At 36.6% G+C, this 16,840-nt stretch overlaps 2 protein-coding genes across 5 annotated transcripts in view; one reads left to right on the top strand and one right to left on the bottom strand.

Moving 5' to 3' along the window:
* Positions 1 to 11,230, top strand: part of LOC142976512 (uncharacterized) — a 51,614-nt gene extending 40,384 nt beyond the window's left edge. For 3 of the 4 annotated variants that reach the window (XM_076119921.1, XM_076119923.1, XM_076119925.1), the window contains 12 exons: positions 4,947 to 5,075; positions 5,647 to 5,802; positions 6,065 to 6,172; positions 6,305 to 6,558; positions 6,975 to 7,194; positions 7,455 to 7,525; positions 7,594 to 8,076; positions 8,319 to 8,721; positions 9,325 to 9,424; positions 9,572 to 10,120; positions 10,598 to 10,734; positions 11,074 to 11,230. In XM_076119921.1, coding sequence (XP_075976036.1) covers positions 4,947 to 5,075; positions 5,647 to 5,802; positions 6,065 to 6,172; positions 6,305 to 6,558; positions 6,975 to 7,194; positions 7,455 to 7,525; positions 7,594 to 8,076; positions 8,319 to 8,721; positions 9,325 to 9,424; positions 9,572 to 10,120; positions 10,598 to 10,734; positions 11,074 to 11,210 — 2,747 coding nt within the window. In that variant the 3' untranslated portion in view covers positions 11,211 to 11,230. The remainder of the gene's footprint in view (positions 1 to 4,946; positions 5,076 to 5,646; positions 5,803 to 6,064; positions 6,173 to 6,304; positions 6,559 to 6,974; positions 7,195 to 7,454; positions 7,526 to 7,593; positions 8,077 to 8,318; positions 8,722 to 9,324; positions 9,425 to 9,571; positions 10,121 to 10,597; positions 10,735 to 11,073) is intronic. The other variant, XM_076119922.1, reaches the window with a different exon arrangement.
* LOC142976799 (uncharacterized) lies at positions 1,156 to 4,516 on the bottom strand. Its single transcript, XM_076120366.1, has 6 exons — positions 4,377 to 4,516; positions 4,102 to 4,176; positions 3,422 to 3,681; positions 2,384 to 2,465; positions 1,866 to 1,925; positions 1,156 to 1,716 (listed from the first exon to the last, which is right to left on the bottom strand). The coding sequence occupies exons 2-6, from the start codon at positions 4,153 to 4,155 to the stop codon at positions 1,156 to 1,158; spliced, it is 1,017 nt and encodes a 338-aa protein (XP_075976481.1). The 5' UTR covers positions 4,156 to 4,176; positions 4,377 to 4,516.
* Positions 11,231 to 16,840: the final 5,610 nt, after the last annotated feature.

Below are 16,840 nucleotides of genomic sequence, written 5' to 3' on the forward strand. Positions count from 1 at the left end.
AAATCAAATACTACAAGAAAACAATAGAACATGTTTATATATTCATAATTGTTAATGTTAAAGTTTCGAGCTCACAAATCAAAACTTAAGTGTCTCTGGTGAAATACTGACCAGTATGAAAGCAGAAACGATAGAAATCAGAAGATATTTTAATAGTCTTCTTTTTCTTCTTGACCTTCTGTATCTAGTTCTTGAACAAACTTCTGAAAACAAATACTGAAATAAACTTTAAATCTTCCCTAGTACAATAAATCATCAGTTTCCCAAGCATCAAGGCGGCTACTTCCATCTCCTTGTTTACCGTTAAATGAGTGACAATATTACTTTTCGACTCATTGCACTGTACGCCATTAACCTTCTCCTGTTAACGTCAATATTCACTGTTCTGTACGTCAATATTCTACGCTTACTTTAATATGCTTTTAGGTCTCTACTTATCTATATATTCCTAGCTGGATATGCTGATAACTTTACCAGTCACGTAATCGTCAGGACAGTTCGTGCAGGGGCAGTCATCATCCATGCCAGTCCATGATCTAACTGCATACCAGCAAACATTATAGTGTCATGCTCTTGAATATAATTTCATATTTATTTAATTTAGAAACTTAGGCGTTGGTCATTTTTATTGTAAATATTTTTGCCATGTTTATTTTGAAAGGGAAATGGAAACTGTCAAGTAGTGACTTCGCAGTCAATGTCTTTTTGACATTGGATGACTCGTTCAAAGATATGTAATTTATTTGAATATACTATCAGATTTAACACAAATATCTTCATGTTCTTGATGCAATCAATGGAAAGTAGCCACTTGCCTATAAAAACTAATAAGAGCTCGAAAGCCGATATAGAAACGTAATAGAAGCTGAAAGTTTGTCAGCATATTATTAGCGAGTGACCTACTCGTAAGTGGGGGGCAGGTTTTAAAGCTGTGGTTTTTACGAATCTCAACTAACAAATAATAAAAGCGAAAGTAACCCTTTATGTCGGACAACTTCCAGAAAAGCGTATTCATTCAAACGGAGTCGCGAGCAAGAAAGAGCTAGTGAATAATAAATAAATTATTCAAAACAGTGAAAGAAAACTTATTACAAATTCTATCACTATATCAACACTGGATGAAAAAGAAAACAGCAATTATCCAGTGAATGTTTATTAATTGTCAACTTTTCTATTTTCGTGAGGACATCCTCGCATGCAAGTGACCCCTGCTGCCTTGCACTTAGGACAGACGTATTTAGGCTGACTGGGAGGTGGGCCGTGATCGATGTGTCGTTGTAAAGTCGCTCTCGACATTTCTAAGCTTCGGCTATCTGTCTGAAGACCAGCCTTTTGAGAAGAAGATGAACTTGTCTGACTCTCTACTGGTTTTGAAGACTCGCCGGTTTGAGAAGTAGGTAGTAATGGAGGTGCCAGGGGTTCGGGTTCTGGAGGAAATGGGGGAGCTGATGGTGGCTTCAAGAGTGAGTGAGGGGGTTTAGCTTCAGCCGGTGGAACAGCTGCAGCTGGTGGTGGAGCATGCAGCGTCAACAATGAGTCATCAGGCTGTAATTCCGGTGGAGGAGGTGACCGTCTCCGAAAAGAAGTAGACGGTTGTTTTTTAGTGTCCCTTTCTTCGTCACTGATTGACACACTTTTGTTTGCTGGTCTTTTCCTCTGTTCTGGTTTGATGAATGTGAAGTTTTCACATGAATTGAATATGCCTATACGTGCTACCTGCAACAGACAATAACAAAAAAGACCGTAGATATAATATCTAGGCTCATTAGATCAAGAGACTAAGGAAAATATAAAAAATATATAATAGTATTAACTAAATTTTGTATACATGTTCTGCTTAAATCAATACTAATTACGTACATTACCTGCGGTTGTGTGGTATCGGTCGCCAATATTTCAAGTAACAATTCATATATTTGGGCTATCTGTAATGACAAAATAAAATCTTTAATATAAGTGTTTAAGAATATTTAGTTATCGTATTTGTTGTAAATATCCTTGTAAAGTCTATTCTCTCTAAAATCTTTTCTCTTGTGTTGCGGGAATTTTTACAAACATGCAAACGACGGACATAAAGTACAACCAGACCCCATACAACTATTTGTGAATTGATCACATAACTGTTCCGTGTGGGAATCGAACCCACGACTTCTCGAAGGCAATTAGTACAAGGATAGAATAAAAATTTTGCAAAATTGTTCCAACAATTTAGCACAGTCAAAGAAAATATAATGGACAGCCACAAAAAAGCACCTGAGATTAAACGAATTACAGATTACGAAGCAAAAATGCTAAATATCCATGATTTAGCACCTAGAGCGAGAAATTTGGAAGGTTGCCAGTGATTTTGTTAATTTTTCTAAAGTCTTCGACTGTTACATACGCCATGTGCATCGGGCGAGCCGGTGCGGGGAATCAGATCTCGTAGAGCTTGGTTATAGCTGGCTATGGCTGGCTCGCATATTCTGCAACGATAAGACGTATATTGAGCTATAAGTAAATTAAGATAAAACTTTTCGGTAGTTATTCGGAATGCCTACAGAAAACTGTGTACAAAAAAGGTAATATACAAAAATAATCAGAGCTTAATTTTGCAGAGTATAATTTTTTTTAAGAATAGTGTCGATAAAATTTTGCTTGCTGTGAGTTTTCTATATTTATTTGTATTGGAATTGATTCGTAAAAAGTTTAACCACAAACACATTACTCTGTTCTAGCCCCAGAATGATTTCTTGAGAGTTACTAATTTACGTTAAGCTATTTGGTAGTGGAAGAACATATCTTTTTACTTTCCTATATAATTAAGGTGTAATTCCTTGAAAACTGGAAATAGTAACGTCCATAAATTCGTATAAAATGTGACTTGGCGAAACATATCCTAATAAATCTTTAAAAATATCACCTCAACGTTATTTATAATGACAAACTAACTTGTTAGAGATATTTATTATAAAAGATTACATTATTCAATGATTTTACGATGCACCGTATTAGAAAAATAAAATTCTGACATACGATTAAAAGCAAAATTAAGTCACACTTTTCTAGATAAGATACGAGTACTTTGAAACTAAATTCTACCTCCCTCTACTTACAAACTGTGCGTAGCGACGACGGACGCCCCTCTTTTAACTATGAAAAGGGCTTAAATGGGGAACGGGGAATAGATCACCATAATTAAAGATAAAGATACATCTATTGCATAACTGTGTACATATGATGTTATTCAAAAGTTTATCCATAGTGTTCCATCCATAGAATTAGTGTTGAATTAAAAGTTTATGTATAGCGGATGTGCAATTTTTGACAACTTAAAGCTAGTCTTAATTATTTATATTTGGTATTAGTAGGATACATGGCTTAAAGCAACACACATTCACATTTAATACATACCACCACACTTAAAGAAAACGGTACTCACTTCATAACATTCTCCAGAAGCAGACAGGGGCAAGTGTCACAAACACACGAGGAGTCGAACACTCTCTCAACAGCTTGCCCCAAAGCCAGTGTTTGTCCCGGTATTTGTCCCGGAGTCTGGCCGAGAGCCAGTCCCGTGGTCTCGGAGTCCGGGAAGGCCTGCGGCAGACCTCTCTGGCTGGCACGGCAGGCCATGTTGCAGTTGCCAGACCATAGCTCCCGAACAGCTGCTGTCCACAAAAGCTGTCTTCTGCTGTCAGTCTAAAAAATAGAACATTGCAATGATGACAAACTGTTATTCTTCTTCATATCTTCTTATCGGATGGTTAGTGGTCAACCTAGTGTCAAAGTTGTTCAAGTCGCCAAAACGCCTTAACGTGGCTTAACGACTGTTATTTTAATTGACAACAACCAGGACCGACTTTTTACGTGCCCCCCGAAGCACAGACACGTCCAGGTCGAATACCTCTATGCGGTCACCCATCTATGGAATGACCGCGCCAAATTTTGCTCAACCTACAGATCGGTTATCGAAAGATCATCACGATGATCAATAACAGTATATTTTAGTTGTTCTTGCATCAAACGATCGTAGCCGCCATGTAATTTTGTTCTAGCCAAGTACACGTTTTCAGAAAGGGAAGGATGTTGTTATAAATTAATATTGAATCGTATACTTACTACGACATACACCAATAAAACAAAACCTATACAGAGAAGGAAGGGGGGAACCATTGGTGAACTCCCTCTAGCCTCCTGAAACAAAAATTATGTGTTAAACCCTTTTACCGATATTTGTAAAGAGATGAGATTTGCTTTTTGAAGCAGAATTGAATGTAATTCTTCACTGTCTTACATTTAGAACTTGATATCATTGGCTCTATTTTGTTAACCCATATTTCGTAGATTAATTATTTATTTTGGTAGTAGATAGTTAATGTTTTCTTTTTGCTTACATTGTCTTGTATGTTGTATAAAACTTATCGTTTATACAACTGTTTCTTTCATATAAGCATTTTATTTCTTTTGTAAGGTCCAGACTAAAATTTGAATCTTTATTTCGGCATCCTCACTCCTTTTTGCTAGTAATTGTAATTGGTTGACAGAAATTGTCAATCCTTTGACAGAGTTGACATTCTAGCTGTTGTTTTTTTTATTCAGACTCCTTAATAGAGCTGTAGATTCTGAATTTTCGTGTGGCATAATCGACTAGCTTCCTACATTATTACGTCAAAATTGATTAAGATATTTACCCACTGAAATATTTTTTTCATGTGTATTCTTAAGCAACGTGTGACCAGAACCCTATAGTTTTATTTTAACTAGCTCACTACTACTAATCTACGACTGATTTCGGCTATGGCGACCGCTTCAACTCCTAAACTGAAATTGATACGGCCTGAAATGGCTGATTTATAACAATATAAAATAATATATACTAGCTTATTTTATCAGCGAATACACTAGCTGTATGCCTTACGTACCTTGTCTATTTAAAATCTTATGCTCTGTATCCTTTGTTTCAGAAACCGAGGGTCTAAGCAGTGGATGTGAGGCGAGCGTGGTTCGTGAAGAGATAGCACGCGACTACGCCGCACTACAGTCGCGACTCCGGAGAGAGTTCTCCGATAGACGTGGCAAGTTGTATGCTGCAGGTGAGATATAAACTACCACACAATTTTATCTTACTTATCTAATTACTATATTTCCAAAAACATCTTGCATCAATAGCCACCGTTACACACACACTCTATTGCGCACAAAACAACAATCGCGCGTAAAAGAACGAGCGTATAAAGGGTGTGCAAGGGCAAAGGAAAGACCACGCGCCGCACTCATCAGTTGTGTGCGCGAAGAAAATCGCGAGCGATGAGAGCGCTGTCTTTCACGCGCGTAATCCTGTACGCTTCTAAGAACGAGCGATACAGTGTACGTGTAAAGCTGGCTAATGGTTACACTTTCGTATAGAGAAGATCTACAGTGTAAGATCTCTTGAACTTTAAATAAATTTCGTGACACAATTAGACTTTAAAACTCAAAACACAGGCACAAATAATAATAGACCCTAAGTATGAAAAAAATTTTTAGTTTTTATTCGTATGGGGCTCCCTATAGTCTGAGTAATGATGGAAACTGGGTCACTTGCTTCAAGGCATTTTTTATCACACGCTCGATTTTTTTTTGAAATTAAGTTGGTCTTAATAACGTCTATCTGCAATATTTCAGGTGCAGTCCCATCATCTCGTCCAGTGGCGACCGAGGAGCAGCTATCAGCCGCTTTCCGTAAGAAGCTGACGGAATGGCAGCTGAAGAAGGGGGTGAAGCAACCCCTGCCGGTGCCGGCCAGGCAGGACTTGAGCGAGGACTTCCTTAGGAAATGGGGTGAGAAGCATTTACAAAATAACAGGATAGTAATTTGCACTCCATCTTGATATTCGACGCATTTAAACTAGTTTCAAGGACTTGTTCCTTTAGAGTTCTGCACTAAATACAACTAAGTACTTATGGAAGGTAGAATTCGGTATTCTCTGTTTTGGTAGTACAAATAATTTACTAGTAAAACGTAAAAAGTATTGATCTTTAAAAATAAGTTACGGATGAATTAGTCCAACATTGATAGCTTTTGATTATTTATTTTTTACAGACGAATGGAAACGTATGAAAGAAACCAACTCAGTACCAGCGTGGGAGAAGGAAGCAAAACCTGACGAAGTGCTGGTACAGACCTCCACGGGTCTCTTCAAATTCCAAGGTACAATAACTATCATAAAATTATTTTACGCAACTTCTGGCACCTTACTTGCCAAATAAAGATCATGCTTCAACTTCAAAACTTTCTCAAAGAAACCTTAGAAAACAGTTTCTCAAATGCTTCTCGTTCCAGGTATCTCCCGTTCCTTCACTCGCAAACTCCACGAATGGGAGAAGTCCCGAGGCATAGCACCTGAAGCGTCCACCTCAGCGCTACTCCGAGCAGCTCGAGCTCGCAACAGCAAGGTCCCCCAGGCCCCCCTCACGAGGACCCAGTCTGATGGCAGCGTGGCTCCGTCAGCAGCGGGGTCTGGCAGACTCCATGCGTCCAGTCTCAGTGTTAATGACGCTGATGACTTCGATTCGGAGTACGAAAGAGAACATTCTGTAAGTTTATCTTATGAAGACCGAGATAATAATATATTCTAGACTACTTACAAACCAAATAACCGTGATATGTAGTAGTCCTTGAAGCAATAATCCCAAAATTGCAAGTTTTTTTTAGCTTAATCATTGGTTTTGATTTTTTAATATTTGGTATTTTGAATCCACTACCAGGTTGTTGGTAAAGAAAAAGACCAAGAAGCCCGGTGTAAACGATACTCTAAAATCTTATTTTAATTTAATATAGAGGTAGATTGCAGAAGAATTTACTATAGATATCCTCAAACAATGTCAATATTAGGTTTACATCCACATATTATTACAAAAGCTCAGCAAAACTCTAACGCAAAGAGGTTCAACGTCCTGAAATACATCCCTTTATGGTACTTCAATATTCTACAACCTACTTCATTTACCAGCTCGACGGCGCCGACGACTGCGACGGTCCTCAAAGCCGAGGAGCTGTTCTAGTAGAGATAGAAGACGAGGAGATCTGCACAGCGGCTCCACTAGTGGCTGTGTCTCCTCGCCACACTCCTCAGAAGCCAGTCTACACTTATGGGCAGGCTGAGGCCAGGCTGCTCTGTGAGACCAGCTCGGCTGTTACCGGGACCGCTGTACTGCAGCCAAATGGTGCTGGTGAGCTACATTTCTTTTAGAATAAAAATAAATTATAAGTAAAGTACGAAAGAATGTGTCCAGGAAATCTGTAAAGAAATCTAAACGTCATTTACACATTGATTATGTGTTCAAAAATAACTGTTTAACTGCGGATAGCTTAGCAAACGTAGTAATTTATTTCTTTACGATCTATAGTATAATTACAAACTAAGATGACTAGAAAAAAAACTGTGTAAAGTAATTGAATTGAAATTAACTAGCCCTCACAATTCCAACAGTTGTCCTTTCAGATACACGGAGCGTAAAATCAAAAGAATCGTCAGGAGCCCGTCCAAAAACCCGTGAACAGGTAACACACACATTCTTCAAACATGAAACAATTACGTCTAAATCCTTCATAAGTAACTGCCATTTCAGAACAAACTCACAGAAAAGAGTAGAAGAAAGATTAGCAGACAACCAAGCATAGAAGAAGACGCTATGTTTATAAGAAAAACTATTGAAGAAATAGAAAGAGGGAGTTCCAGCCGTTTTAAAGAAAAAGATGTCGATAGCGAAGCCCGTGAGAAGAGTACGGATAAAGAAATAACCGTATACAAAGATTACAGTCCAAAACCTAAAACAGAAAGAGAAAGGAATATAGAAAATAAGGATAGAGATAGTTTTGAGGAAGCGAAAGATGATTTTAAGATAAGGGATGCTGAGAAAACTAATGGGAAGAAGAAGTCTAAATCTAGGGCTAGGTTAGAGAGGGAGCAGTCGAAGCCTTCTGAGAGTGATACGGAACATGAAGTGGATACTGTCACTGTGGAGATACCTAGGAGAAGGAAGAGGCCTCGTCGAGCATCTGAGAAGCCGAGAACACCTCCAACGTCGTTGCATTCTGATTCGGAAGGCGAAGTAAGTAAACTTTCCTATGATTCACACACGAACTTTGGCCAGTTTATTTTTTTGTGAGAGAGTATGCTAGTAGCTTAAAACATTTTGACGCTTGTAAGGATGTGCTACGAGTTTATGAAACAATACGGAAACTACCTTTTCTCGTGGCTTCTAGATCTTCATTAAATAATAACTTGACAGACACTACAATAAAAACAAAAAGTTTGCTTCATTCCGGATTGATTCGAAACTATTCTTTACAGATATTCGTCCTCAAATTGAAAGCACCAGAACAAAGAGACCACTCACCAGAAGTAATAGTCAAAACGACTCGCAAAATATTTTCCCCAGTCGTCCGCAGCGGGGAGTCAGTACCCCGAGCAGTCATACCAGTCAACGTAGAAGACCTACCTGAAGTCAGACCTTCAGAACATTGCCACAGAAGCGAAACAAAAAAGAAAGAAGCTAAACCTGAAAAAGTAAAACAAGAGAAGAGTACTCGCTCTAAAAGTTCTGGTGACCTTCAAGAAACGGAAGAAATGAAGAAGAGAACCAGACCGCCATTACCGTCTTCCCCGTCTTCGCAGAGGAAACCGCAGCCGAAAGAAACTGCGCCTTCTATTCGTATCATGATACAACGTTATAATAAGAAAATTAATGAAGAAGGTATGTTCACTAAATCTTCAATATTCTTAAAATAATTGTTACTGCATAGCGTATTGAGAGGGGCGATTCCTCAATACTATCGACTATCGACAACATTGCCAGGTATTGAGGAATTGCGTATTAAAATTTGAAATGCACGCCGACCAAATGCCGTAACATCTTATTGTTCAGTACATTTTAAAATGGGGGATCTTCATACAACCAAATGGAACCCAAGACATACATTTTATTCATCTAACAATAGAATTTTATTACATATTATACAGTACAAAACTTATATAACTAAATATTTACATTAAATTATTAAAATTAAAACTATATATACACATTGACGAAAAAAAAAACAAATATATAAAAAAAATTAAGAATATAAAAGAAAGGAGGCGCGCTACGCGTCGTAGTATTCCTCCACATCGCTGTCTATCGGGAACGTTCCCATAATGCTGGCAGCATTGCCACGTTGTATGGCAATGTGTGTAAAATTTTTGATTTTCGTCAGTATTGATAGTAGAGAATTGTGCCACTGAACCTACTTTCGAAAAATAGAATACGAAACCATTATAAAAGAGGAGCTGGATATATAAAATTTGGGTAATATTTTAGGTACATCCCCAGTCAGCAGTGGAGCTTCGTCTCCTGCCTGGAGATCACCTTCTACCGAACGCCGAAGACCTCCCGACATGCCTGTTGGTGTAAATATTAGGTAATAAACAAAATCATTTACCAAACCCCTATAATTTTCATCGTTCTTTAACACTTTGTGAACTCAACTCCCTATCAACACAATCAAATCCCATAGTAGTACGAGAAACGAGAAAATTAATTTTAAAATGTTGGTTTCTGCTTACAGAAATAACCCATTCCTCGAGAGGGAAGTCCAGAAATCAGCCAGCGCTTGTCAACTATCCAGACGTGATCCCACATCTGCGGAGAAGCGTCTCACACCAGCACCCTCAACCAACCTTGAAGGTGTTCTCAAATCACACAGCGCTAATGCCTTACACCCTGAACAGTCGAAGGTCGAAACCCCTAAAGTAAAGAATATCGAGGATAGCCAAGAAACAATTATAGGCACAGCCAGTACTGACACCATAGTACCAGATTTGACCAGAAATCTACCTGAAACGGCATCAAACGCAACTTCTCTGCCAGTTTTCAGTCAGGTTTCTGAAGCCACTTTGCCGAGCCTTAGCAGCTACATGTCGGGGAACCCAGGGTTATTCGGGAGGTCTATTTCAACTGTGGAGACCCCGACGTTCGTGGACTATGATGCTGCAGCTGCGAGGTTATCAGAGAGGGCTGCGAAGATCAGAGCTGCTAGAGAAAGGTTCCTATCTTCGACGGTTTCTATGCGAAGGGAGGGGACCAGCTCTGCCAGTGATTTGAGGCCTGGAGACAGGTACATTGCCAATTTAAACATTTTTTTCTTAATATCTCTATAGACTATTTTTCAGATTCTACGGCATTGCTTTGAGTTTCCATAAAAGTGAAATTATAATTTATTTCTCTTACTCTTTGTCTTGACCTTATCCTACATTGAGTGGAGTCGTCACAACAGGTTTTCGTTTTAAAAAACATTGTGTAAAGAGATTTGGCTGATGATTTTACGACCGGCCGCTTTCCTAACGTCCTTAGGAACAAATAAAATTGACTTATCATCACGAGAAAGTACCCAAGAATTGCGCAGTGGTTTAGGTCGCCACGCCGCATCGAAAGGCAGTGGGTTCGATTCCCACACGGAACAATTATTTGTTGATTGGTCTGGTTGTACTTTGTGTCCGTTGTTTGTATGTTAGTAAAAGTCCCGCGACGCAAGAGAAGTCTTTAAAAAAAAATTAAAGCTTCTATTTTATGGAAGACTGTGTGTTGTTTGCAGGTCTAGCCGGATCAGCTGTGAAAGTGACGTGGCGGAGTCCCAGTCGTCCGGCACTCAGGAGTCAGCAGCTTTGGGCAGGAGTGCCTCTACTGGCATGGTCAATGTGGACCGAGAAGCTTGGCAGAGAGTGGCTGAAGGTAATGATCAGATAAAGTTTTCCTCGTTGTTCATTGCTCCAACAGCGTTGAAATATTTCTAGCCATCGATCGATCTCAAGTCGCGATAGCAGCATTACTTTTGACTGCCATTAGGTTGGTAGCAAAAGCCGCTTGATAACCGGGTCTCGGGTTTGATTCCCGAGTCGGGCCATTTATTGAGTTTTTCTAATTTTTCATGCACAATACACTCACTTGGGTACAAAAAAACGGTATATGGCAACAGATTCGCCCTCTATTACCTAGGATTAAGATTGTTAGGCAAAACGCGGGTGTATTTCATGTAAAATGCGTGATGTTATGAATAATTTTCAATCTCAGGTAGTCGCCGTGAAGGTCGCTCCCGCTCCCGCTTCAGCCTGGCTCGCCTGGCCGCCAAGCTGCGGCGACGTGACGAGGGAGCTGTCTCCCGTCTCTGTCGCCAGAGCCTGCTGGTGCAGCTCATCAATAAACACTGAATATATTGATACTTATTGGATGTTTGGCGTTTTATTTGCATCTAGTTACCTTCTTAGACTTTCTAAAATCAAATCATTTATTCATTAAGGTCAAATATTGACAGTTATGATAGTCGTTACAGTTATTGAATCTACCCCTAGCTCGGAAAGGGGGTATTTTCTATACATTGATCTAACATAAAGCTTGTTTTAATAAAAATTATAACCTAATACCAAATAGACTAACCTCATAGAATTTAACTTTAAATCTTATAAAAATACAAAATAAAATAGTAATATTTTTTCCGAGACATTGGGGTCGTAACTTATGAAATCGAAGTGGTCGTAATCATCGTTCTTTGAAGAGAGATGTAAAGTATCTGATTGACAGTCTGATTTCTTTGACTATCCAATCATGAAATACCGAAAAGTTACGTCATAGTCGAATAATCTACGACCGCTAAAAATAAAATGTTTGACAACAGTAGACTTTTCCCACTACAACTAGTAAAAAAGTGAGAAAGAGAGGCAAAAATAAAAATGCAAATAATACTTTATTTTCAAATTTAATATCGTTTCATACAATACCATGTCAACAGTCCGCCTTTCATTCAATAGTGCGGTAACAATAATTACCATATCAAAATGTGGATGTTGCAACTAATCGTATTATTATAAAAAACACTACATCTCAGTTTTATTAGTAATAATAAGACTCAAAAGATAACTTATAAACAATATTAATGGGTAATTTGGTTGAGGTAGATACAGTTATACTTATTGTTTAATTAACTAGTATTTTTGTGGGTACACGAACATTTTCAAAGTTTTTTTTTTCACTGGATTTTCTCGTGCCAATCTGCATTCACGCTCTAATTTTTGAGGTACAATTTCAAAATGTTTGAATTGATTTTACTTTCAAATCTAATCAAATTTTTGAATTGATTTGACTTTCAAATCAAATCAAAAATATTATCTTTCAAAAGAGCGTGAACGCACCCACTGGATGTAATTTTATTAATTTTTCATATTCAACGGTACAGGATTTCATAGTTTCACAAAAACAATTTTTAAAATCTAATTTTAACATCATGTCCCCACAATATAATTTGAATAATTCCTTAAAATAGTTTTTAGAACATTGAGATATTTTAATATACGCAAAGGTGATACAACTAATCTAGAATTACTGTATGCACTCGTACCAAACAATGGATGTAAAATTTGTTACGTATTGAAACTTGTCTATTTCAGAAATCCGACCAAGCAAATGTGTGAAAGTATGGTAATATCAATTTTAAATTGTAATGCTACTTCATGGCTCTATCACACTTCTATTAGTAGTCCCAAGTATACAAATAATTCTAGACTTACCACACCACACTTTCAAATGAAAAATTAAACCAAAATAAATATTAAAATACCTCAATAAGTGACAATACAAAACATTAGACTTAAAAGCACGGGGTAGTGGCTATCAATAGGTACCTTACATCGAAATTGAGCCACCAAAATGGTCTTTAAAATTTTAAACTTGTATAATATTAATATACAACACCTTAAATTATCTCCTGTAGAAATACTATTGGTGCTTTGCAACGAATCTTTTGAAAGATGGCGCCGATACTTCAAGTAACTTATTTTAAAGTATATACACTATATCTCTTTCTTAACATTACACTGCGCATGACTGGAAACAAAGGTAATTTTTATTTCAGCTGTTTGTTAATAAAAAAACTCCAGAGTGGTGGACTCAAAGAGGAGACCCTTGCCCAGCAGTGGGACAGTAATGGGTTTCAAAAAAATACCTTCCTGTCTTCAAGAAAAAATATGGAATACTATGTATATTTTGTAAACGATTGGCGTAAGCTGCAAATAAATATGACGAAAGACGCTATAGAACTGAATTGTTATTATCGAAACTATGCATTTTTTCCAGTGATAGCTATTAGAAAGAGACATAGCGAGAAATACACAACTTTTCACATCACAGCACCGGCACCATAAAAACCACTTCTGCCTTGTCCCGCACAATATACTGAACTTCTAAAATAAACAGACGTTCCGTCTTTTAGAAACTTTAGCTAGAGCAAACTACGTTAAAACATATTAATTATAATTATAATAAGGCAACATTACAACATTTCTTTATCCAAGTCTTAGACCCCCAAAAATATTATTTCGAAGCAGTATCTTTATCATCCTCAATTCTTCTTCCCTATGCATAAATCAATACACACAAGAACAAGCTGAGTAATAGGACAACAAAAATCCACCGGGATTTCTCGCATTACAAAAACCTTCAGCGCGAGAAGTCGGTGAAATTCATATCTTCAAGGCAGAAGTTAATCGCCAAATAAGCAGGCCTCTAAGCTATCTAAAAGGGCAATATTTCAAAAGGGAAAACACCAAGAAGAAAATTTATACTACAGAGGTCTTGGTCCCCTGATATTCCACTTTTTGAATTATATTTTATGGCCCTAATGCCGCTTTTTGTCGTCGCAAAGATAACCAATAACAGCAATGAAAACAGACGGAAAGCAAATCAAGTCAAACCAAAAACAAACTTTTGTTAGACACGCGAACTATGTTAATAATATCTGGACGCGTTGAACTAAGTACATGCTACTAAATCATTGTCACACAATGAGTCACACCAATGATTTTTGTTATAAGCATATTTAAAAACTAGGTACTTCAAGGATAAAAAATCTGTTTTTATTTTTTTCGTATCTTCAAAAATGACCGAGATATTAAACGTCAAAGTATGGCCTTCGCGCCAAACTCCGGCGAAGCGGCCGCACGGACGTGTGACGTCATCTTACGACACTGCTATTTCGTTAGTACTTGCCGATACCTACATAGGCTCGTTGTCTCTCGCGGTTTCGCTTTAAATCATTTGTTTTGCTTATAGTGGACAAACAAAATGGTTAGAAAATATTGTATTGTTCCTATGTGTACTAAGTCCAGTGAAAAAACACCCCAAAAAATGTTTTTTTCTGTACTATGTACCTAAACTGTTTTATATTTTTGCAAGAGACACCTAATCTAAAACTTAAAGCCCGGTTCAGATAATGTCAAGCGCAAATGTTAAATAGAAGTTTATTGCCTTTTAAACACTTCCTCAAGATCAAGATGCCATATCATGTTCATACCTAGCTAGCAATGAACTTCTACTAAACAGTGGATAGGTACTATTTAATGAGCAGTTCAATGACCTCACAGGCGGCGGCGAGCCGAGCGCGGCGGTTGAGTTGGCGTTGGTTTTTTGTTTTGAAAATTGTTGTAGTTGTATTAAATCTAATAATATCAAAATTAAATTGTTTAATTAAAAGTTCTCATTACACACCCAATCATATAAGACATCCTACAGAGTAGATTCATGCATTCATATGATAGCCATAAACCTGACTAAAATTAGAGGCAGGGTGACAATTTTTTTTTTATAATATTATATTAAAGCTATGTTTTCCAAATTTACACTTGGTAGGTACGTAACACTCATTATTTGTAATGCCAGTTGTAACAAACTTACAATTTTATTGTTAACTACACACAATAATATTATTAGTAATTTAGTAGTATACGAGTTCAACTTTCTTTACCTGGGTCTAGTTGATGATTGTGTGCGTGACGATCGAGATCGAGGATATCTTAGTGGAGGCTTATTTTACAAAAAACACGATGATTAAATTTATAACACATACACATACACAGACTCTTTAAATATTAAATGCAAATCACTTTTCAAGTCAAAACTCCGCATCACCCGCAGTCGAACAAGCGTGTCTATCGCGTCGTGACGTCAGCGCATAGCGCGCGAAGCAACGCAAATTTAAAAATGCAGTGAAACTTTATAACGCTGTAACTTCGGTAATTTTGACCCGATTTTGATAAAACAAAAACTATTATTATCAGCATAAGTACACAAATTTAATGCAGTATGTTTAATAGTCATATTTTGATGTGCTGGTGTGACTCATTATGAGTCTTGGTAGTGATCGTTTTAGTTTCAATTTTGTTTGCGTCGTTTTGCAATCATAACAATTTTTGTATGAAAATAACAATTTTTATAACGATTTTACAATTCCAATTGCATAATGTAGTATTCAATTTCAAATATAAAAATGTAGTTATATATTTTTAGTTTTATAAATTCACGTGATCACAAAACGACAAAAACTGCATTAAATATTTGTTTGAAACAGAGCAAAATATCTTAAAATGGTTTACGAACAACATATATAAGTATATATACAACAAATATAACTATTCTATTGCTTTACAATTACTAGAAATCACGATGTTACAACTGTTGACGTAAAATGTTACGATTGTAACATTATGGTTTGAGTTATTTACATAAATTGTTATGATAAATATTTGATCATTTTAATAAAGAATTCTGATTTATTTTTTATTTGATTTGGAAACATTGCATAGAATTTGAATATGTCAAAAAAACAGATTTTTATTTTAGTATGGAACAACAAATTTAGTAAAACAGTCAAATATTTACAACAATATATGTATGCAAATGAAAAACTGTGTGTATTAACAAATACTTGGCTATATAGTGAATAACATATTATATTATTATTGCTTATTATGAGTTTCTATCATTAATAATTTAATTTGTAACAAATTGGTCAGCTATGTAATTGTAACATTGGCAATGTTACATAATAATGTAACATTTAGTGTATAGTAAAATAAGAATAATAAAAACAAAGAAAAAAAACGGTATTTACATAAAGTAATCTGTGGGTTGTATGGTACTATTGCAGTCAATATGGAATGTGCGTTTAAAATAAGGTATCTATTGAATAATGTGGAATGGTTTACCCGCTTTGATATCGTGAAAGTGAAATATGATCTTGGGGATGGTTGACGAAAATAACATTTAAATCTTCATTTTATAATGCGAATAGAAGGCCGAACGGCAAATGACGGTTTTATCTTTAACCGTCTTACGTAATTTCTTTACCGTCGCACAAAGATCAAAATCAGAGATTCGTTACGATGATATTTAGCAAAAAATATCTTCGGTAAATTAAAAAGTTACGTGATTTTTTTAAGATTTAAAACCATCCCCAATCTAATTTACATATTGCGAAATGAGATTCAAAATTATCATCAGAGGCACTATATCAGGCTTTTGTTTATTTTCATTATTTTTTCACTCCAAGGACGGACAAGCCAATATAAAAACTTAAAGTTGTATAGGAAAAACATTTAAATGATATAAGCACTGAAACAGCTATTGTAGTAAAAATTCTTAAATTATTTGTTCGTTATCTATTTATTGGACTTTGGGAATAACAGTAGGTAAGCAGGGAGCTTAAGAATACTGTTATTTAATATATTTTTTATGTGAGACTAGATGCAGGCCCAAGTATACTTGGGTTGGAGGACCATTGCATACTGAATGCAAGCTTTAAACATGAGCAGAGAGCGGGTGACGAAGACAAAACAACGACAGCGTCTTTCCTTTCAATCAAAAATGCTTGACTACATTTCTTGTATTCAATTTTTGCCTTCTGTTGCTCGATTTACTACTATAGACTACAGAAAACCGGCTAGCTATCGAGACATTTAACATGAAAATCAGTTTAGCGCCTCTAACGGGATCCGTAAGAACTATTTTGGCA

Source organism: Anticarsia gemmatalis, chromosome 11 (assembly GCF_050436995.1).
Source record: "Anticarsia gemmatalis isolate Benzon Research Colony breed Stoneville strain chromosome 11, ilAntGemm2 primary, whole genome shotgun sequence".
NCBI lineage: Eukaryota > Metazoa > Arthropoda > Insecta > Lepidoptera > Erebidae > Anticarsia > Anticarsia gemmatalis.